Source organism: Colius striatus, chromosome 2, assembly GCF_028858725.1.
Source record: "Colius striatus isolate bColStr4 chromosome 2, bColStr4.1.hap1, whole genome shotgun sequence".
In the NCBI taxonomy this organism is placed as follows: Eukaryota; Metazoa; Chordata; class Aves; order Coliiformes; family Coliidae; genus Colius; species Colius striatus.
The window spans coordinates 31355799-31378564 of record NC_084760.1 but is presented as its reverse complement, the minus strand read 5'-3'; the positions used below and the strand labels follow the sequence as shown (position 1 = coordinate 31378564).

General features: G+C 42.4%; 1 protein-coding gene across 1 annotated transcript; it reads left to right on the top strand.

Moving 5' to 3' along the window:
- Positions 1-427: 427 nt before the first annotated feature.
- YWHAQ (tyrosine 3-monooxygenase/tryptophan 5-monooxygenase activation protein theta) lies at positions 428-22016 on the top strand. The gene is made up of 6 exons (XM_061990377.1): positions 428-562; positions 1707-2091; positions 17330-17453; positions 19487-19650; positions 20014-20109; positions 20943-22016. Exons 2-6 carry the CDS (start codon positions 1798-1800, stop codon positions 21000-21002), a joined length of 738 nt encoding a protein of 245 aa, XP_061846361.1. The 5' UTR covers positions 428-562; positions 1707-1797; the 3' UTR covers positions 21003-22016.
- The last annotated feature ends 750 nt before the right edge of the window (positions 22017-22766 follow it).

Sequence of the window (22766 nt, the reverse complement as noted above, 5' to 3'; positions counted from 1 at the left end):
CGCCCCACCGTGGGCACCGCCTCGGCCGGCGCCTCCCACCAGGGAGCAGCTCCTGATGCTCCCGCCGCGCGCAGCTCGTCCCCTCGCGTTACCGGTGCCGTTACCGGCGCCCCTCCCGCACTGCCCCACGCCGCAGCCGAGCCCCGGCTGCCCGAGGAGTGGGAGGGGGCGGCGGGGGAGAGGATGGGGGAGGGGAGGTTGTAGCAGCATCACCATGGCGACAGTGACGTCATCTCACCCTGGATCTAATTGGAGGAAACCCCGTGGCCCCAGCCGCAGCCCACGGGCCAACCGAGCTTGTGCCCGGCCTGCGCTCGCCCCCGCGGCGGCGCGCTCTGCTCGGATTGGCTGTCGGGACGCAGAGGGGCGGGGCCTAAGGCGCAGGCCAGGCTGCGATTGGCCGCGTGGGCGCGGGCTGAGCAGCGGGTAGGCTTGCCTCTGCCAACGCCCTTTAGCGCTGGCTCTCGCCGGAGACGGGAGCGGCTCTTTCTCTCCGCCACAGCCCCAAGCGAGGCAGCCGATCGGGTGGCGCCCGCGGCCCGGCCCAGCGCAGCGGACTCAGGTGAGCGCGGCGCGGCGGCCCGGCGGCGGCTACTGGCGCCGCTCCTCCTCCGCCGTCACTGTCTGCCTCCGCGTCCTCCATTTTGTGATCGCGGCGTGGAGCGCTCGGCGGCCCCGGGGAGCGGGAGGCGCCGCCAGCGCCGCCATTTCGCACCCGGCGGGGCCACAGCCTTTCTCTTTCCGCCCCGCCACCGCGGGGGCAGCCCCGGTCGCCCGCCCGCGCGCCGCAGTTCTCCGCGCCGTCCCTGGGGACGCGGCCCCCTCTGCCCCCCGCCCTCACCGGGGCCGAGACCCCACCTCCTGCCGCGCCCCCTGCCGCGCTTCCCCGCCGGCAGCGCAGGGCTGCCGCACCGCGGGCCCGGGACCGGAGCTGCGGCCACTCCTGCGGCGGCTGCCGGGGGCAGGCGGGGAGCCCCAGGCCGGGCCGCGCCCTGCCGCCAGGAGGCGAAGCAGCCGTTGCCCGCGGCGGCCCCCGCCCTGCCCCGCCCGCCCCGGCCCGGCCGCTCAGAGCCCCACGGCCTCGCTCGGCCCGCGGGAGCCAGATGCTGGGCCCGCGCTGCCAGCCCGCCGGAGTTTAACTCTTTCCATGCCTCCCCTGGGACGAGCTCAACTCACTCCTTTGGTTATTTCTCTTCTCTCGCTTGTCTCGGTTTTGTCATCTGCCTTTCATTTCTCCCCCGCAGGGCTTGTAGCACGCAGGGGAAGGGCTTTGGGCAAGGCCGCCCAGGCATGGTGGTGCCTAGGTATCCTTTCCCAGGTCACTGTTAGAAAGCATATTAATATGTTCACGTAAGCCAGGGAAGAAAAGCAGGGTGAGGACAAAAAGTCCATTCTGATGGAAAAATAGCTATTTCCAGCTCTCGGTCTTCATGCTGCCGTCCCTTGGCTAGCACTGCACGTGCCTTCCCTGGTTGGGTTTCTAGGCCATAGTTTCCCTAGGGATGGACCCTTGAGACAAGTTCCTCTCCCCTTAGTCCTTTGTGGAATGGCAGGATGCTGCAGGCTGTCTCCACTAGAAGCACCTGGGGAAGGGGAGGCGAGGCTCACTGTGGTCCTTGGTTTTTGGTGGGTCTTGAGGGGTGGCCTAAGATGGTGTTCTGTAGCGTTTCATCTTAAGGTCAAAGTTACTGTCTTCTTTCCGGCAGGATTTGAGGTGCGTTCTCACGTCGGTAGTGTGCCATCCCCAGCTTCTCCTCCTTTTGCTACTACACTGCTCCTGTCCCGGTGCCAGCAACCATGGATAAGACCGAGTTGATCCAGAAAGCCAAGCTGGCTGAGCAAGCTGAGCGCTACGATGACATGGCCACCTGCATGAAGGCAGTAACTGAGCAAGGCGCAGAGCTGTCCAACGAGGAACGCAACCTGCTCTCAGTGGCCTACAAGAACGTGGTGGGGGGGCGGCGTTCTGCCTGGAGGGTCATCTCTAGCATTGAGCAGAAGACAGACACCAGTGACAAGAAGATGCAGCTTATCAAGGACTATCGGGAGAAGGTGGAGTCTGAGCTCAGGTCCATCTGCACCACTGTGCTGGTGAGTGGGGACTTTCTTTTTTTCTTCTATAAATACAGTACGTGTGCTACTGTGCTGGGAGACAAGACCAGGGGAACTTGACCGGGGGGATATTGTGTGAAGTATCATGCTGGGGTAGGGGAAGTCAGTGCAGTAACTTCTGCAACCATTATGTGGATTACTATGAGAAGGAAGATGATCTGCACTATGCTATGGGTGCCATGTGTGTAGAGGTATGTGAGATACTAAAAATACACCAGAAATTGAGTGTATGTTTTTTGATGGAGTAATCCGTGTGCAGTATTGGGCAGAGATGCAGAGATTTTTAGCCTTGTGGCTGTTTGTGCTGTGGATAGTAAGTTTATCTCTTCATAAGATAAGCTGAAAACAAAGTGAGAAAACCCCCTTTATTTTTTCTTCAGATCAGAGCTAATAACCTGTTAGAAGCATTTAAAGTAACTGAGTGTGCATTTTGTTCTCCTGAAGAAAAATGTCCTCAATGGGTCTTTTAAGAGACATTTTGAAGATATTTTTTTTTACTAATGTAAAATATGATTTTGTAAAGTAAGACATCTATACTGAAGAAAGGAAACAAAGTCACGTAGAATTTGGCTTTGTCAGATTCAGGCTGACTTCTAGGGGGAATCTTTAAGATGAATTTGCAGTAATCATGGAATAATACAAAACTAAGATGTGAAGAGTGGCATGACACTGCAAGCATGCATCAAAGCCCAGGAACACGTTTCTGTATGAGCAGCAGAATTCCAGATGCTATCAATAGTGGAACTGTGCCCCACTGTAGTGGGAGCTGAAGCGATGCATGTCAGCAGTGTGAAAGCTGCTGGATCCTATCCTGTGTGACCAGGAGTTGTGGCTGTGGGAAGCTGCATGTATGTGATGCAATAGTAGTTGTGTGGCAGATAACCTTCAGTGGTTTGTCTGCTCCTCTTAAATGTGGAGGGATTTTTTTTGGTATCTAGTGTTGCTAGCATGAGAACAGGAAGAAGCAAGTCTGTAAGGAAATGAACAATCTTGAGGTAAATGTATCCTAGATTGCTTTAGGTGACCTGAATTTAAAGCTGACTGGTTTGGAAGTAACTGAATTTGCTTCTTGATTAAGTGTTCTGGCTCAGGTACAAGAGAGCACTTCTGTGGACTGTGCTGAAAATACCTATGTGCTTCTTTGCATGCTACCACCTAGGTGTTTTTTTCCTAAATTGGTCAAAATGAATTACCTTTGTTTGAAAGTAATTTACAAATTTATTAGCTTAATGAGTCAGTTAATTCCTTAACACATTTTAGAGACCATGAAGCTGTTTGTACAGTTATAGCTGTAAAAAAAAGTTGTAAAACTTCTGCCTTTGTGAAAGTGATTTGATGTGTGTAGGGTGCTGACGCCTAGTTCCTGTGCCAAGAGTTTCGCTAGAACCTGCATGACAGGGTGCCAGCATCTGTGCTGTTGTCACTCCTTTCAATCTTTTCTGCGCAGTGCTCCACTTCAGAATTAACTTCTTGGAACCTTAACATAAAACTCACTCTTCAGACTTCTTTATCTCCCTCTGTCCTTCCACCAAATCTAGTTGCTAAGAGGAGGTTACTGATGAAATCTCACGCTGATTGCGGTGCCGTCTTGATTAGAAGCTTGTGCTTCCACGGGGAGATGGAGCGTCTGATAAAGAGAGCAGAGCCATCTCATGCAGTGTCCATGCTGAAGTTATTCCAGTCACATCCAATGACTACCAGCAGGTAGCCTGGTAGCTATGCTTCCACAAACCTCTGATGGAAGGGAAGCAAGCTCTCCCTATGCTAGCTGAGCTTTTCCCTGCGTTCTAGTCTTTCTCTGTTCTCTTGATTGACAACTCTCCCCTTCTCATAGTGAAGACTGAAAAATACACCTGCGAATGTTTTTCCTGTTCTGCCTTTGCTGGCAAAGATGTGGCCTCCTTTGGTAGAAGGAGGACATCAGCTGTCTACTGCAGGTCTTCTGATTTTTACTCTTTGAGGGTCACATGCAGTTTGGTTCTATTCTGCATCTCTCCCTTTCCTCCTCCATCTACCACTCCTGTGATCTATGAGTCAGCATCTAAGGGGTTGGAACCCACAATGTGCAGGCACTACAAAGGACCAATTTCTTAAAGCTGAGCCACAAAGTGGGTTTTGACTCCTCCTTTCAATAATTTCTTCTTTTCTAATAGTATAGTAACTACTTTTAGCTTTTTTTAAGATCTCTTAAGTTGAATCTCAGGGATGCTTTTGTAATTCTAGGAAGGCAGCTAAACTGAGACAACTGCTGGCAAGTAGTATGGAAAGCAGTATTTGGACTTAGCAGGGTGGATGTGTTGGGTGGGGTGTGACTGCTGTTAGTCATACTACTAACAGTTTTTTCAAAAGGCTTTTTTTTTTTAATACTGGTATGGCCCAGCTTTTCAGGTATATTTGCTGTTGTAGAAACACTTGGGCTAGCATTACAAAATACTGCTGATTTTTCATTAAAAAGGCAGCAACACTGAATCTGCAGTTACTTCTTTTTTTCCTGAAAGAATGCCTCAAGCCAGTTAGGTAAGGCATTGTTTTAGGGCATGGTGAATAAGGAAATTAAATTTAGTCACCACTAGAATACAAACATGCAAAATTGCATTGAGCTATCTATATATAGATAGATGCATAAATAAAAATGAGAACTTTAAATAATTAGTTAATGAACAACCATCATCAGTGGTCACAGTAAGATACTCTGGATACTCTACCTTATGCCAAGCAGTAAAGACAGTTCTGTGCCTGCCTTGCAGTTGGAATAGATGTGATATGAACCCTTTATGACTGTTAATTTTATGACTGGTCTTTCAGATGAGAGTGACACTTTAATGAAGAAATTATATGACTATGTCAAACAACTTGCACAAATGTTTTGTTTGAAAAGTATACTAGGAGATTTTTGTTGAAGTCATTGTATTGTCTGACTAATTCTTTGGTAGTGTTGAATTTATCCCATATGAATCATAGTCAAAACTGTTCTTGAAACTTGTTTATAACACTTTCGGAGCACAAAGTTCATGTTTCTTTACATGCTCTGAGACTGGGATACTAGATAATATATAAGTGATGGATGTAGTGGCAACTTGCACATAATTAGTGAAGTAACATATGAAACTTTGAAGATGGAATGTACAACATAAGAGTTGGGCTCTGTTGTTTATACACTCTGCTGTTCAGTGACATTAAGCTTTCAAAAAAGGTAACTTTTGAATGGAACCTCCTCTGGAGGAGCAGATCCAACTGCTGGGTCTTCAGACAGTCCCTTTGCATAGCAATAACATGTTGCAGTCAAGGTTCTTCATTCTTTAGAGAGACGTGGTGTAAAGGAGGCAAGACCTCAGCCATTTCCTGGAAGTAACTCCCTGTCCACGTACAGCTTTGGGGATTTTTGATGTGTGTTGAAAAACACAACTGAGAGTTCAGTTTCTAGGTCCCGATGTTGTTGGACCTCTTCATAATAGAGGTTTGATAACTTGTTTGCCTGCAGTTCAAGATGAAAATCATTAGGGTGTGGAAACAACTTGGGATTTTTCTTATTGAAAAGTTACAGATATGAGGCTTTTCACTTGCTGCAAATCTTCTATTTTTACAATGTCCTCTGCAAATGGTTTTCCATTACAATGTGTCAGGTGTGTGTGTATGCAGTGGTAGTGCTTGCAGTGAAATGGTCTTGAGCTGTAAAGTGTATCTTATTTCAATTTTACTGTCTTAAGGTTGAGAGGATGCTTGTAAATGTTTGATATTCTGTAAGATTGCAGTGTTAATTGTTGAAAGCATGTATTACTGTGCTGCTCTTGCCAGCTCCCCTTTCCTTCCTTCCTTCCCCCCCCCCCCAAGGTTGCACTGTTGTTACTACTACTTCGCATAATTAAGAAACAATACATGCTAATAAAACCAAGAGTAAAAATCTATGTCCACTTCTGATTTTTATCCATTTTGTAGATCTAGTTCTAAAGTTAATCACATTAAAATAAACAAAACAGAAACCCCCATACCAGAAGGTAACGCTCAAAGCAGTTTTTCTCAACAGTGCAAGTTTGTAGCTTTGTTGAAAATGAAGTAGCTATTTTCTTGCAGCAGCAAATAGATTCCTTGTGTCAGCTAAAATGCCTGATGTTTGATGATGAACTGGCTTTGACTATAGCCTTTTTTTCCCTACTGTTACTTTTGGCCTCCAGAAAGAAATCTTCATTTTTATTATATCTGCAGAAATTTGGCAGATTAAATAAGTATCGGCTTGATGCTGCTGTACAAGCAATTTAATAGTTTCATGTCTTGTGAATCTTTTTTCTCTCCTATTTTCAGTGAATGGACAGAGTTTATACATAAATATGTAGTGTCGTAGAGGTGAAACTCTGGCATCTGAGGAAAATGGTACTACTGTCTTTTGACACTGGGAGCTATGTAGGATGCAGTTTTATTCTGAAGACCAGGTGTACTAATCATGTAATACTACTTTTGGACTTGGTTTAGTTGTCCTGGTAGTGGTTGGGACAGTGTTTCAAGTATGATGCTTTTTACCATCTATAAATTAAAGCTAATGATATTGACTCATCATTTGACTGAAAGAACTAGCTACTTCATGACCCTAAGCCAGGCTTTTATACTGGGAGAGTTACTTCCTGGCAGATCAAAAGTTGTGGAATGAACACAATGGATGTTAACTGCTACTCCAAATCTAAACGTTCATTTATCTTTTTGATGAAAGGTAATATGTGGGGAGACATATTGTGAAAGGTTACATATGGAAAGATTCTCCTTTCAGTTTGTAGCACAACTTTTAGCAAATATTGTCACATCTGGGGTAAGAATTGTGGAACTTAATCCATAAATCTTATAGTTTAGTAGGCTTGAAACTTAAATTTGTGATCTGAACTTGACATAGTTGTACCTTCTCTTACCTTCGTTTTTGCCCTTTATTAGAATCTGCTGGTGGAGTACTATGCTTTTATGCAAGGAAAACTGGTTATAAGAAGGGACTGACATTTGCAGGAGCAAAACCTAGAAAGTGCTGAGATTCAAAGTAGCTGAAGGAATTCTGATGGTAGCTGAGGCCTCCATCCCATGCAGTCATTGCTTGCTGCCCCCTTGCAACTGGATATTAAGTTTCTAAAACATACAGGTGAGCTGGTGAAGGATACAAGCTAAATGGCAGCATCATATTCTGTCTGAGGTTCTGAAATGTTGCTGCAGTATGTTATTTGTGCATGCAGTGACATTTCCTTTTTCAGGCGCTACTGGAGGTAGTTTAGATGGGTGGTTTGCAGGCATATCTCCTTGAGGTAAAGCTGACAATAGGGTTAACTTGCATGTGTTGAAAGTAGGAAAACTTGAAGACCAATGGCTTGTCTGTTTTAAAAAGTTTAAGAAACTAGCACAAGAGAATTAGACTTCTGCAAAGTTCTAGCTCCCAGCAGCTCTGGAAGGCCTGTCCTGAATGTTAACACCCTGTGAGAAGCAGGATGTGAAGTAATTGAAAGTAGGAAGTCTTAGTACTGATGATGGTGACTAGCTGTTGAGAAAGACGAGACTCTGGCTACCCCATCTCCAGTGTCAAATCCATTTTTTAATGAAGTTATGCTATAGATTAACTAGCCTGGTTGTAGCCAAGGCTTTGGAAGGGGTTTTTTATGTTACACCTCAGTCAGCTTGTCTTCCCAGGAAATTAATTCTAGATTAACATTTCCTGATTTGGTAGAGAAAGTAGGTGCGCTCACCTGGTAGAACTGGACAACAAAGACACAAATTCTAATGCAGTGAAGCTTTAAACAGATTTTATAAATCATTGTCCTGCTTATGTGCTAGACAGTTGCTTCACAGGTGTTCATACTACCCTGTATGCAAATATGATAGATGCCTTTTTGAGGTAAAGTGTTGAAGGCTATCTGTCAGATAGATGAAACTTGATGTGGAAAGAACATACTCAAATTTGAAGGTTGCTAACAGTTTACTTCATTATGAAGTCATATTTGGACTGTTTAGCACTTTATTAAAGCTACAAAGCAGATCATAGCAATTTCTGTATGGGCACAGAAGCTTGGTACTCTGTTTTCAGAAATGAGGGATACCAGGTGTTTGGAGGAAAGTAGTGGGGAAAATGGGGGCGGGGAGGGCACCGATAAAAGTACATGGGTATTCTTTGTAAGTTTGGTAAGTGAAAGTATATGCTTGCTTACTCAATGTCTTCTTACTTGTGTAGACCTTGCCCCTTTTTTGTGCTCTTGGTCTTTCAGAATGGTGAGCCTAATGCCCTCAGATGTTACCTGCATATTGTGTAAAAGTATATTTGTATTTGACCATAATTTTATCAGTAAGTAAGGTAAGACTGTTCTTGATCACTGCATTTGTGGCACTTACACCATATATAGTTCCATGGAGTTCACTGGCCTGGTGTTTACTGGCTCCTCTTCATCAATTCTGCTTCTCATGGTGCCAGAACCAACATCAGACTGCTCCAGCTGAGCATACAGCTGATCTGTAAGCTTGTGATTTGTTAATTCATTCTCTACATCAGCATAACAGTTCATGTGAACTTGGCCCTTGGACATAGGAGGCAGTAAAAAAAATCTCTTGGCCCTTGGACATAGGAGGCAGTAAAAAAAATCTAAATGCCTAATTTCACATGTGCTGGTTCTGCTCATCCACTGGAACATCAGGTATAAAGACCATGGCCAAGTGCCATGTCCTGCACTTGGACCACAACAACCCCATGCAGTGCTACAGGCATGGGAATGTGTGGCTGGAAAGCTGTCCTGCAGAACAAGACCTGGAAATGTTAATTGACAGCTGGCTGAACATGAGCCAGCTGTGTGCCCAGGTGGCCAAGAAGGCCAATGGCATCCTGGCCTGTATAGTGTAGCCAGTAGGGACAAGGAAGTGTTTGTTGGTGCTGGTGAACCCACACCTCAAATACTGTGTCCAGTTCTGGGCTCCTCACTACAAAAAGGACGTCGAGGTGCTGGAGTGTGTGCAGAGACGAGTAATGGAGCTGGTGCAGGGACTAGAGTCTGATGAGGAGCAGCTGAGGGAGCTGGGGATGTTTATCCTAGAGAAGAAAAGGCTAAAAGGAGACATGATCACTCTCTAAAACTACCCGAAAGGATGTTGTATTTAGGTGAGGGTCAGTCTCTTCCCTGCAGTTACAAATAATAAGATGGAAGAAAATGTGTTCAAGTTGCTTCAGGGAAGGTTTAGGTTGGACATTAGGAAGAATTTTTTGCCGAGAGGGTTATTAAGCATTAGAACAGACTGCCCAGGGAGGTTGGAATCACCATCCCTAGATATTTTTAAAAAATGCATAGATGAGGTGCTGAGGGATATGGTTTAGTTTAGTGATGGGCCTGGCATTGTGACTTGAGTGATTGGACTTGATGATCATAATGGTCTTTTCCAACTGTAATGATTCTAAAGGAGTCATGATAGACTCTAGGAACGGAAAGCTTTCCATCTGCTCTGATAAGAGTGTATGTAGTGCATTTAGAAAATTTATTGTCAGACTGACAGCCTCATACTTCCTGCATAAAGCTTCTTCACGAAGTTCTGTTCTGAAGTTGAACACATTTTGCAAAGTTTTTGTAAGCAGAAATTGTTTTAAATGGAAATAGATATCAGGGCCTTAGTAAGTCAGGGTTCGCTTTCTGGGAGAAGTTGCTATAACAAGGTTATCTGAAATGTGGTCTTCTATTTTTAGTGACTTAAAGGTTAGACTTCATTGTTGTAGATTGTCTTATTGGAAGAATAACAAATTACTATCCCATTCCTAATAGACTGAATGAAGTAATGGATCGCTGGGTTTCATTCAAGGTGAAGCTGGATGGTGCAAAGGGCAGCTCCAGCTGCACTAAGCAATGGGAAAACGCATCTGTTCCGTTATCTGTCTGCATTTCAGTTATTGCAAGCCTCTGATCTAGAGCTCCCAAACAGGGAGCAAGTAAAACTTCTACGGCCTCTAGGGTTTATTTATTATTACAAAAGACTGGCTTTAAAAATCAGTTATTTGCACAAGGGAAGCATACATTAAACCCACATAACTCCTTCATGCAGCTAATTTTGAGTATCGTTAGTCTGGATATATCTCAGTCAATCATTTAACTGTACCTGCAGGGCTTCTGTAGCTCCAGAGCACAGAAATATTTTTAAAAGCAAATTTAGACTTTTTTGTTTGATTCTATCACGTTTGATAGATGATTGCAAATGAAAGATGCTGTAAGAAACTCTTAGCTACTCAAGATTCTGAAGGGAAGAATTTGATGTCAGTCAAGCGTGTTTACTAAGAGGAAAATAACACTTGAAATATTTTGAGGAATTAGAAATATGGAAAATGCAATCATGGAAGAATGTTAAAATCAATTTGAGATAAATCTGTCTGATACCAAGAAAATTTTCCCAAAAAGCTTTTTGGCTGTATTGTATGGTGGTTACTTCAGCACAAATTTATAATTATTGAAAAAAGGAATTAAATTTCTTTTGAGGATTCTTTTCTACATTTGGCAGGAGGAAAATGGAAAACTTCAGGCTCTTCCATAAAAACTTGAGTAGTTCTTTGACTTTAACTAGATTACTGGGTTTGTCTGGTTAAAACCTACAGGAAGGAGAACTTGCATTTCTACACACTTCTAGTTCTGGCTTACATTGTTCTTTGGGGAGCACAGAACCTCTTGTTTTAGGTGAAATATAAGCAGAGAATGTAAATTCTAGATGAGATTAATCTCAGCCTCAGGTGGGAATAGTGTGGGCTGACATGCTGCAGCTCAGGCTTCCAATGCGTCAGTTAAGTGGGATTCCAGATACTTCCATCTGAAGCCAGTCCTAACTATTGACTGCCAGTTTTTAAAACTATGTAGACAAAAGACTCAGAACCTAACGGAAAAGACGAATTAGGTCACCCTCTCCATTTCCATGCCAGGTACATTTGTCTCCACTTTTGACAATGCTTTGTCAGGTCATCTTAAGGCCATGCCGTTACTGGAAAGGCATACGTGTATTTTCCTCATTATATAAACTTAAATGCTAATGGTCTTAAGAGGCCTATATGAAAACTATTTCATGTTCTCCCAAAAGGACTTGATGTGTGGAGCTTGAATCCAGAACTATGAAGAACTTAGTTCTGCCTAATTACACTTTCTAAAGTAAAGTGATCTTGCTGTTGCAGCAGGGGACTCTCCCTTTCCTGTCAAGAAAACAACTGCTGAATGCTAAAACACACCTAGGTTGCAGTGAGTCATACTGTGGACTTTGGAATGACTGATTATACTTGAAAGTCTTCATACCAATTCTTCTTCTCGAGAAGTCTTCATACCAATTTACTAGACAATTCAAACTGGCAGTTATTTGTGAGTAGAAGCTTTATTGTAAGGTCTGAGCCTACGCTGATCATCTGCTGTCAAACACTTGGGAACATTTAATGTGTTTAAATTCACACTTAGCAGTCTTACGTTAAGGGAATATATTGGTCTGAGCTGCCTCACCAACTTCATAGCTTTATTTCTTGACTGCAACTTGGATGGAAACCATTTCCCTGCATGCTACTTGTAGGAGCTTTTTCTCATATTGGAGCTGGGTGGACCTTCAGAAACACTTGAGACTGAAGAATTTTTCCCAAGTAGTTTGAATGCTGCAGCCCTGGATGAATTTAGGTAGTGTCACACACTTCGCATAGTGCGCCTGTTGGATGCAAGCTGCTCATCTACATGGGACTGTGACATTGAATCTGCGTTTAGGGTGGTGAATTAACTTACTAAAAAAAGTGATGTTGGCATGCACTCTGCATTCTTTTTAAGGAACTCTGTCTCAAAAGAAGTTTATTTCAAAACAATTTCTTCACTTGCATGTGACAGTGTGGTTGTGGGATTTAGCTTGTAAGTGTATGCTGTTATAGGCAAGTACAACATTAACTTGCTGTCACACATATAACATCTGTTCTGGTGGATAGCTTCAATACTCCTTAAAAAAAAAAAAATCACTCCTGTGATGCGAGTTAAAGCCCAGCGGAGGACTTAGTTGTAAATTACCAAAACATAAAAAGAGAAAAGACTTTGCACAAACTGTTAAATTTGGGCTTAAAGAATAGTGTTTAAAATGTCCTAAAGGTAAAGATAATGTTGGAATAAGGTGTATATAGACTTTATTCACAAAACTCTATACCAGCAATTTTGAACATTGACACATCCCTTGCTGAAGATGATCCAGCAACTTAACCAGTTCATATTCCCGGGGACAAACTTCTGGAGAGCATTGCTGCTTGTGATGGTTACTTTTACATAGACTTTTTTTCCTTCTGGTGGAGCAAAAGTAATAATATATTATGCTTAGTTGTTGGGAAGTGCAAATAGTAATGTAGATCAGACTTTTAATAGCATAGCTTGATGTTGGTGATGACCCAAACATGTCATAGGTGTTGACATCTGAGTGATGATGGCATTGTACATATGTTGAGTTTACCACATTGAGAACTTCTGTCTCTACTTAAGCACATGGCATCTTTAGCTTGCTTTGGAAATTGACCTTAAACTACTTGTGATCGGTAGATAATCTCTGGAGCTGACCTGATTGATGTTTGGTCCTCTGATATTGAACAGGTAAGTGTGAAGAGTGTATTTGTTAGCTAATGGCTTTGGAATACATGAAGAGACGTATGTATTTACTTTTCTTTATTGAAGTCCAGCTCCAAATGACACAAGTGCTGAAGACATCCCAAAGGTCAGTTTAGTAATCAAAAATTTTTTAGTTAATCTTGCTGTGAAGATTCTTTATAACTGCGTATGTAGGAAGAGAGAACGGCACAGGTTAGAGAATGGTGGTATTTTTCTGCCACTGAAACCTACAACTTAGTTCAGTTGCAAAGAAAGTATTTAATATACACGGGTTTTAACATGATATCCATCAGACTTTCCTTTTAAAGTAGATTTAGATGGAGGGAGGTTGGTGGGACTTTCTGTTTTGATGCCACCTTTTAAAGGATTGTCCAGAAAACAGGTCAGAGAGAGCATATGTGGAATGGGACTGCTACATAAATTGCAGGGAATGTGTGTATCCTGTGTGTAAGTGAAGGATGACTAGATGCACACACAAGAAATAATTGTGAAGGAGCTGTGTCTTCAGGGAGCTTCTTTGTCTCTGTTGGGCACTTCAAGTAAAGATAGAGCTGGCATATTACTTCAGGCCTTGCTTTTCATAAAGCTGAAATAATGGGGAAGTGATGAGAGCAGATGAATGAAACTTAGTTTTCTGTCTGAGGTTAATTGCAGTGGTCTGATACTGCAGCCACAAGTTTAACCCTTGTTCCTGCTTAGAGAGGAAAAGAGACTAAGAAAAGGACACTTGCTCAGTTAGGGAAGAACAAAAGTACCACTGGAGAAGGATTGAAAAAAGCAATTGAAAAATAGCTTTTTCTAGCCACATGAAGAATTAAGTCTGCCAATGGAGAGTAGAAGGTAAAAATAAAATCAACTTTAAAGGGTGGGGAGAAGTGGCTCCTGGAAGGCTCTTAGCCTGCTCCCCAGGGCTTCTGCAGGCAGCTGTGAGTCTGTTCCAGGGACCAGTAGCCCTTTGTTGCTGGCATCTCTTTAATAGATAAATAAGCCTGCATTTTGTAGGAGGGGGAAAAAATCATATATGAGAATATGATGCTGTTAGGACAGCAAGAACATCAGCACACTGTGAAAGTAGAAATAGATTGAGATGGGTGAGCAACATTAAGGAGAAGGGGGTGGGAAGTCCTGTCACAACACAGGAGGACCAGCAGGCCACTTGAGAGTCATGTATCAATGTGAGGGAGGTGACAGAGACCAACCTCAAACTGTCACAGCACAAATCTGTCCTGATGCAGTCCCACCAGTCATGAAGGGCCTGACCTGAGGGCAGAGTTCCGATTCCTGCGTCTTTGTACTGCTCGTGGTTCTACGAGAGCCTGCCGCAGGGACAGTGGCTCAGACAGCCTGTGCCTCCGTGGAGAGGTGTCTGACATTGGAGGGCACGTCCTTGCTGGTTGTTCAGATCTTAGGTTAGAAGATGGTAAGAGCAGTTGTGGTTCTTAATGATGATGAGAGCTCTATTTTGATACATAACTTTTCCTGACGAAAGAACCCATCATGTTTGCTATGTGGATGGCAGTCTGCTGTCTTGGCAGACTTGATCACAGGATAATACCTGTGGCAGTGCCTGTCACTCTTTAGGAAAAACATATTATCCAATGTTCTGAGGTTGACTGAGGTCTGCTTTGTTGCTCAGACTGTGTTCATTTCATTTACTATCAACTGGTGTTTAAGGTGAGGGTTCCTGGGTGATTGCCAGGTGATGGAAAGTTAGAAGAGCCCAAATGGGAAAGACGGAGAACAGATGTAGGAACTGTTGAGTTTTCCTGGCTATTACTGACTCATAAGTGTAAGGTAAATTGTGTAGCTTATTGTGCTGCCTACTTTCACTGCCCCTCCAACATTTCATGTGCTAGAGGGAGGGTAAGATGCCTTCGAAGAAATGATGATGTCCTGAGATGAATGGCTTATTAAGTGTACCAAATATATTATTGATTTGGAAGACAACATCTGGATAGATAAATAATTAGCTTTACTCAAGGACTGTTTGTATTCTATCCTAAGTGATTCATAAATGAGATATTGTTCCACTGAAGGCTATTAAAACCAAAACCAGATATATAAAGTCCAGGAGGAGGATGTTCCACCCTGTCTGGCAGAGGCACACATCTCACCATGTGTAGACATTAATGCTGTAGGGAATACAGGTTGGAGGCTCGGCTTAGACACACTAAAGCTCTCCTGTAGACGTTATTTAACATATACAAGATACCAGGGTACTTTTAAGTCTTTTTTAAGTCACAACCAAGCCACATCAATTACACATGGTACTCTACTGCTAGAGCTAACCTCCAAACCCAGAGTTTTATCATAACATTAGTAATATTTTTTCTATGCTAAGTTTATAGTAAGTCTTTTGGTTTTGGAAGGCATAAAAGAACAATGCATTTCTTCTCTTGTTGGTGTATTTGTAACATCTTGAAAAGTTTTATTTCAGTGCTTGACAAAACACTATCTTTTATTTATTTCTTTTTTTCTCATTTAAAATCCCATACAACAGATTTTTCTTAGTTGTCTGATCAGTGCTCCGTAGGCCATGGCATAGTTTTTGACATCTAGTCTAGATAAATCACATCTCTGCTGCTTAATGCAGTCCCAACCTTAGAGAGGCCTTTAGTGGCTGGTAGTTACTCTTTGCTTGTGACTGATTTAAGGAACCTTTGTAAACATAGGTGTTCTACATGTTGACATTCATCAGTCTGGGTAGTCTCTTGTAAAGTCAAACCGCTGTGCTAAAGTTGAGGTTACTGCATTGTCATCTCTGAGACTTTGAAACTGGTTTGTGCCTTTATGGCTGGTGTCAACATCCGTTGTAGGAGGGAAATATCAGGAAGACTTTAAGCCAAAATGTGGAGTTTTTCTCATCATAGAAACCTATAGAGTGGGAATAACTCATTCAAATATGGAATGACTCATGCAAAATCACAGTATGAATGGGGTTGTATTACCCACCTGCCTACTCTTGTTTTGAAACACATCGAAGGTTTTGCAGCCTTTTCCATAACATGGGGGATGCACTTACTCAAGCCCTTGCATACCTCACTGTGCTCAAATGTTACACAAATTACCCACTATCCCTGTGCCATACTAGTCGGTGTGCAATCTTTCCTAGTGGTTTTCTAGCCTCACAGAAAGTCCTAAAAATGTATGTTTCTGGTTTGGTAAGTGGAAGGGTCTGTCAGGCTCGGTATCCCCTTACTCTCCCGCTGTTTTCTCTAGGGTGGTAATAGGAGTGCTTGCAAGTCTACTCTTCCTTAAAGCCTTGGGAGAGGGATCTCTGATGAAACGTGTCTATGGAGCTATATGCAGTATTGCATCCATGGAAGGCACACAGTGTGGATGCAAAAATGCTTTTTTTACCCCATTTGGAAGTACCTTACTACAAGTGTTGGTTTTAAATCATTGCCAAAATCTCAAATGGACTTGGAGTGAGTAAATGCTGTCAACCACGTTGCTCTGCTACTGTTGATTATTAAAGGAAGTAATAATGGGATGGTGGTATGCATAGCCGGTAGGATTGTGTCTAAAATTAGCTCAGTTTGATTATAGTGCTACAGTTTCTAATTAAAATGCTAAGGGTTTTCCCCCTGAAAGGTTACAGTTCCTTAAACATTTTCTTTGTAGTCGCCTCATGAATTTGGATATTTGTTCCTGAAACAAAAATCTTACTTAACTAGCCACAGTTTGCAAGCTTTGTGGAAACTTTCTGCTGCTCTTATGACCTGTTGATTTTCCAGGTAACTGAATGTAGATCTTTATCACTTAAATTCTTAGTATAAAGTTGCTCTGAGTATTGTGGGATTTCTTTGGGTCTACTGGAGCTTATTCATGTCTTCTGTCAGCTCCAGAGAACACAGGTGGGTTGTGGCAATTAGTGGGGAAAGTCACTGGGGCTCAGGGACCAGGAAGTCGGGAAGAAGCTGCTTTCCTCCTTGCCAGTTCTCTCAAGTGTGCTCCCTTTGCTGGAAGAATAAAAATCCTGTACCTCCTCTCTTCTTCACCTGTGTCTTGGAAGGATCAGGAGGCCTTGCAGCCTTGTCTAGTCTTCTCTTGCTGGAGGATTGCAAAGCTTTCCCCGTTCTTCTGGTTATGGGATGGGAGGGCTGTGAGCGAGGGGAGCTGGCTGCCGGCTAGGCAGCCTCAGTCCTTGGCTCTCTGGGGGAGATGGGCTGGAGATTCTTTATCGCAAGTTGAATGGACACAGTTTATACAAAATATAGTAGAGTTGTTTTTTTCCTGTGAAATGGGAATAAGTTCTTTTATAAATAGCTTTGCTACTTTCTTCATAGTCTTTAATTTTTCCAGTAAAAGCTTACTCATTTGCAACAATGTTTTTTGCCTGTCTGAAACTAAACTTGATCCTGAAACTGTATGCCAGTAAACCTTTTGTTGTTACTTTTTCTGCAGACTGATAGGATGTCTGACTGAAGATCTTAATGCAGTTTCTAGCTTTGTGCCTCTACACAGTTTAAGTAAGCATGTATCTCTCCAAAATGCCCTTAAAACTCTCTTTTTCTCTGTAGCAAACATTTGAGTCCATACAAACTTTCTGAAGAGAAGGAAAATAGATAGAACTTAATTGCAATGGTGTATGTAATATGTCAATGTCTCTTTTTTTGTTGCTGTTTCAGGAGCTGTTGGACAAATATTTAATAGCTAATGCAACTAATCCAGAGAGCAAGGTATTCTACCTGAAGATGAAGGGAGACTACTTCCGATACCTTGCTGAAGTTGCCTGTGGTGATGACAGAAAACGTAAGTACCTTGTGACCTTTGGGTCTTGAATGAACTTCAGTTTTGGGCTGTGGATGAAGGAACAGTAAATGTAGTCACTTCAGTTTATAAAGAAGCAGCACAATTAGTCAGTACATGATCTAAGCAAGTGTGAACTGTACTGTGGAGGGTTGATGTTCATGGGGATAATATTGTCCCTGTAATTTTAGTTTGCCCTTTTGGATCCATCAGGAGAGACATGGAAAACTTCACAGCTGGTACTGTCACTTGATACCAAGCATCCTGAGAATGTAGAACATTCAGAGAAGTTAGAACATGGGCATAGGTGGTCGTAAATACTTCAGGAAGCTCTTCTGGGGAGGATTTAAACCCTCTATTCAGAGAATGTATTGAATTAAGTATTATAACTATCTTGCAAGTTGCCCAGATGATCTTGTGATGTTGAAAACTCTTGGTATGGCATAAACTAGGGCCACATTTCTACATAATGAACTAAAATTAGTGTTGGAGTGATGCGGAAAGGAGGTGGAGTGTTGGAGCAGACAGAGCACAGTGACTTGCCCCTTGGGTCAGGACTGATAGGCCTGACTTGACAGTGTTGGCTTCTTTAAACCAATTGAATTGCAAAGTGAGAGGACAGGGCTGATTGTCACTTAGACAAAGGCTTTTTAGTCACCTCATTGTAAAGCTGAAAGATGAAAATACACAAAAAGGAGTAAAAATTTTTGCATTGATGAATGACCTTCAGAAATTCTTCACCCTTCACCTGATTCAAATGACAACAGTGAATCCAAATGCAGCAGAGAAAACCTGTCCCTGCCTATATTTTGTCTGCAGCAACAGATCTTTGGGCTTGTTTGAGCAGAGAAATACCAACTTACCTAGGCTAAAAAGACTGCATTTCAAGTGATAGGGGTGCTGATATGGGTGCTTACTGTACCAGTTGGTAACCTTATTAGCAGATCTTGGTGGTGTGCTGGGAAGTTACAGCTTATGAGTATCCTTGGGCATATATTTTATGCTTGACTCTGGTAGACTTTTGGAGTTGCCCTGGAAGCTTTTTTGATATTGCCTCTCAGCATCTGTTTATTTTCTCAGCTTCTATGTTATGTACTTACACATTAATTTATTTCCTGCATTTGCTAGATATTTTTGCCTCTTTTTCTCAACAAATTAATACTCATTAGCACTCCTGAAAAACCCAAGTCTGTGGTGTGACTCTGGAATATTTAACAGATTTTAGTTAGCACACTGCCTTTTCTCCAGCTCTTACTAGTGCAATTATGGTATTAGCTCCCTCAGGGAGTCATATTTTGATAACGGCCTTTCTTTTCCTGTGGTCTCTTTCCATTCTGCAGGCACGTTCAGGGCAGCTGTTGACCCTTTGGTTGCCTATTGGAATTGAATTTGGACTCAATTATGGGTAGTACTCTTAGTAAAGTGCTCCCTCTGGCCCAATAGCCTTTTTTCTTAGTGATGCTTGCCCCAGTTATTTTGGGCATGACCTTGGGGTTTTTTTATGTTGCTCAGTTGGTAGAAGCAGACTGTCGGTTTTTCAGGAGTTTGCAGTACTTGCCTTCCAAACTTCCTCAAGCAGAAAGAGTAGGGTCATACACAGCCTTCTTTCCTCTGCCATACAACTTGAGTGAGTGTGTCCATCCTGTGCAAGGAACAAAACTGGAATTCTGTATAAAAATAAGGCACAATTTTTCTTTTTTTCCCCGTATGTACAAAAGGCCACTGAGGTAAAATCACCTTGATGATTGCATTTATTGATTTCTGTGTGTTTATCTGTCCCTTGAATACTTTTGCTCTGTCATAGCTTAATTTGCTCCCAGTGTGGGTTTTTTTTTTTCAGTGTGGCAGCTGTACTTAAAATGGGTCTAAAATCATTACCTTGATTAAAGCAATTGCTGTGTTTTGCTAAGAGCAGGCTTAAATAGAGGACTGTTCAGGCTTCTGCTAATGGAGTGCTTTAAATAGTTGTCTCTTTAAAAAAAAAATACCAACAAACTAACTAAAAAAACCCTTAATATTTATCACTCTTTTAACAGAAACAATAGAAAACTCACAGGGAGCTTATCAGGAGGCATTTGATATCAGCAAGAAGGAGATGCAGCCAACACATCCAATTCGTTTGGGTCTAGCTCTTAACTTCTCTGTATTTTATTATGAGATTCTCAACAATCCTGAGCTTGCCTGCACACTGGCAAAGACAGTAAGTTTACTTATTTTCTTCTGTATGCTTGCAGGGATGGTAGAAGAGAGTTTATGCTTTAAATAATATAAAGTATTATTTCCTAGAGTTTGTGCAAGAAATGATCCTATTTATTTTATCTGGTTTCCAAGCTCATATTGTTAGTGGGGTTAAAGGGGTGTAAGCAGGATGTCTTTACAATATGCCTTCAATTTTCATCAACACAGCAAGCTTTTATTATGCCTCTGTTTCAAGTGCAGCAATTCAGGTCATTAAATTCTAACGCTGCTTTCTGTTTTTCAAGCTGCCTTTACTGATAGGTTTAGCTTCTGGCTGTTCAACTATCAGTTGCTAGAAAGACTGAAGATATTTTCATTATTCTAGGCGTTTGATGAGGCTATTGCAGAACTTGATACACTGAATGAAGACTCATACAAAGACAGTACTCTCATCATGCAGTTGCTTAGAGACAACCTAACAGTAAGTTGCCTTTTTATGTGCTATCTGATTCTGTAACCACATGTTTGCTTAATTGAATTGAAGGTGGGAAGAAGCAAAATCCTTCTTTCACTGTCACTTTATTAATTTTCCTGATTTTCACTTAAACGATCCATAAAATCAGTTGATGTTTGAGTACATATTTTAATGATTAACTGTTAGGAGAAGTGCTTAATGGAATCACTTGGTTATGTTAAAACATGTAACTAAGGCAATTGTTTAGGGAATATCATCTGGATATTCACTGCAGTTAAAATAGCACCGTTTATTATTTTGCAATACTCCTTCAGAAGAAATGTCTTCTATTAGCACTATAAAATGCTAGCTTGGGTGACCAAAATGTAATCTTGTCTGTCAGGACTCAGCCTGCACTGCTTTTGCAATGGCTGCTGCTCACAGCACCACCACACGTGCCCTGGGGATGGGGGGTGGCAGAGCAGAGAGATGATGCCTCCCCGGGTTGGGTAGGTGGCAGAGCGGCGCATACCCCAGGGTGGGTGGCAGAGCAGAATGGCAGATGCCCACTGGGGTGATGAGCAGAGCGTGCTCATGAGCAGTAGAGGCTATACCTCCTTGCAGTAGAGGCTATACCTCCTTACAGTGCTGGGTATGCCACTCTTGTACCCCCACAGCGTAGCCAGCTCCATCAGGAGCTGTTCCCAATGCTCTTTCTCTGAGCAGGTGCTGGAGGCTGGGGTTGTACAGCTTCTAGTGCTTTGTAGACATCCTGGAGTAAAATTCCTTGTGGCTTCCATGCAGTCAATGGTTGTTCTTGTTCGGAAGTAAAACTGACGCTATTTTTCTTTTCTTTCTAGTTATGGACATCAGACAGTGCAGGAGAAGAATGTGATGCTGCAGAAGGTGCAGAGAACTAAACTACACGTGGGGCATCATTCTCCCTTTCCTCCTCAAGAAACCTTTTTACACGTCTCCATTCCTTATAGCTCCACTCGGATTTCCTATAGCAAAGAAAACCCATCCATGTGTATGGAAATCAATTTATAGTCTTTTCACACTGCAGCTTTGGGAAAACTCCATTCCTTGATTTGTGTTTGTCCTGGCCTTCCTGGTGTGCGGTTACTGCTGTAGAAAAGTATTAATAGCTTCATTTCATATAAACATAAGTAACTTCCAAACACTTATGTAGCGGACTAAGGTGTACCTGGTATTTAAAAACCAATCTGAACCAGTTCCTGCCAGTCGACTGTGTTTTGTATTACAGTAAGATATGAAAATGTAGTTAATGGCAACTAAAGAGTGTTCCGCACAGCTTTTAATTCTCCACATTCCCTTCTTACTCCACAGGGTTTCCTTTCCATATTTGACTTTCACATGCTACAGTGCATTCTTTTCAGTAGGAATTCGGAAGTATCGGGCCAGATCAGGTTGAGCATTTCTAGCTTGGAAAATGACAAATTGAGTCACTTCCCATACCAATGTAGGAGACTGCCTGTTGGAAAACAGAGGCTTCTCTTTAATCATTATTCTGTTGCTGCTGTTTGAGTCGGTTCCCTTCCCAATCAAAAGTCACTTACACTCCTGCCTTTGTAGTTCTGGTATTCACTTTGCTATGTACTAGAAGCAGCATGTTACTGCCTGAGTACAGGCAGTGCTTTTTGGCAGACTAAAGTGCATGTCATTTCTTAATACACTGGAGTGGGAAAACCAATTGAAGTTCACATGTCCAAGTATAAAATTTAGTACTTTTCCATGCAGGTTTGTGCACATGTGAGAAGGTGTCAAGTTTGTCCAGTGATTGTTACTTAGAGAGTTTGGACCACTATTGTGTGTTGCTAATCATTGATTGTAGTCCCAAAAAAGCCTTGTGAAAATGTTATGCCCTCTGTAACAGCAAAGTAACATTAAATAAAATTACATTTTATAAACCACTTACTGTTGACTTGTAACAATTCCATGTAATCACTTAAGGGCTAAACTTAAATGTAAGTATCTCATGCTACAAGTGTCTTTCTCCAATTCAGTGCATACTTTTAAAAAGTCTGCTCTTAAGTGAACTCAGTTTCTGAAAATATCTTGGATAACTTTTCATAGTTAACCTGACATGTGGACTTCTTAATAACTGAATCTACTTGAGCTAATGGCTTCACCTTAATAATAACCTAAAGGGAAAAATACCCAGTTTCTTGATGTTCTTCCATGGCTTTCAAATCTTCTCACTGAAATTATGCAATTTTTTGTAATCTCTTGAAATTCGCTGCTCTGTCCTCCTGATGTGGTTTTTTTTTTTTCACTGGCGGTCATCATCATTATTATAGTATTCCAGCTACGCTTTTAGTAATGCAGAGGAATTTGTCCTGCTCTAGAACATTAGCTTGTGTGCTGCCAAATCATAATCTGCTTTCTGTTGTTTGTAGGCTGCTTTTAGCACTACTGTTTCCCCCCCAGTTTTGGAGCTTTTTGTAATAATATGTTCTGCTTTATTTCTTTTATTTCTTTGTCTCCCCTCGATCATGTGCGAGTGTTTTCCTAAACCTCTACCTCTTAGTTTCCCATGTTGGTGGGTTTTTGAGAATATTTAACTCCTCTGAGCATCCTGGCTAGGCAGGATATGACACGATGAAAAAGGATGTGTTGCTAGTCTCTGCAGGCTTCCGATGGTACATCTTCCACCTTCCATG

Excerpts from the sequence above, each read along its gene's own strand:
- YWHAQ (XM_061990377.1), top strand. The coding sequence starts at position 1,798 with ATGGATAAGACCGAGTTGATCCAGAAAGCCAAGCTGGCTGAGCAAGCT. Across the intron at positions 2,092-17,329 it reads CCATCTGCACCACTGTGCTG|GAGCTGTTGGACAAATATTT; the intron begins GTGAGTGGGGAC and ends TTGCTGTTTCAG. Across the intron at positions 20,110-20,942 it reads TGCTTAGAGACAACCTAACA|TTATGGACATCAGACAGTGC; the intron begins GTAAGTTGCCTT and ends TTTTCTTTCTAG.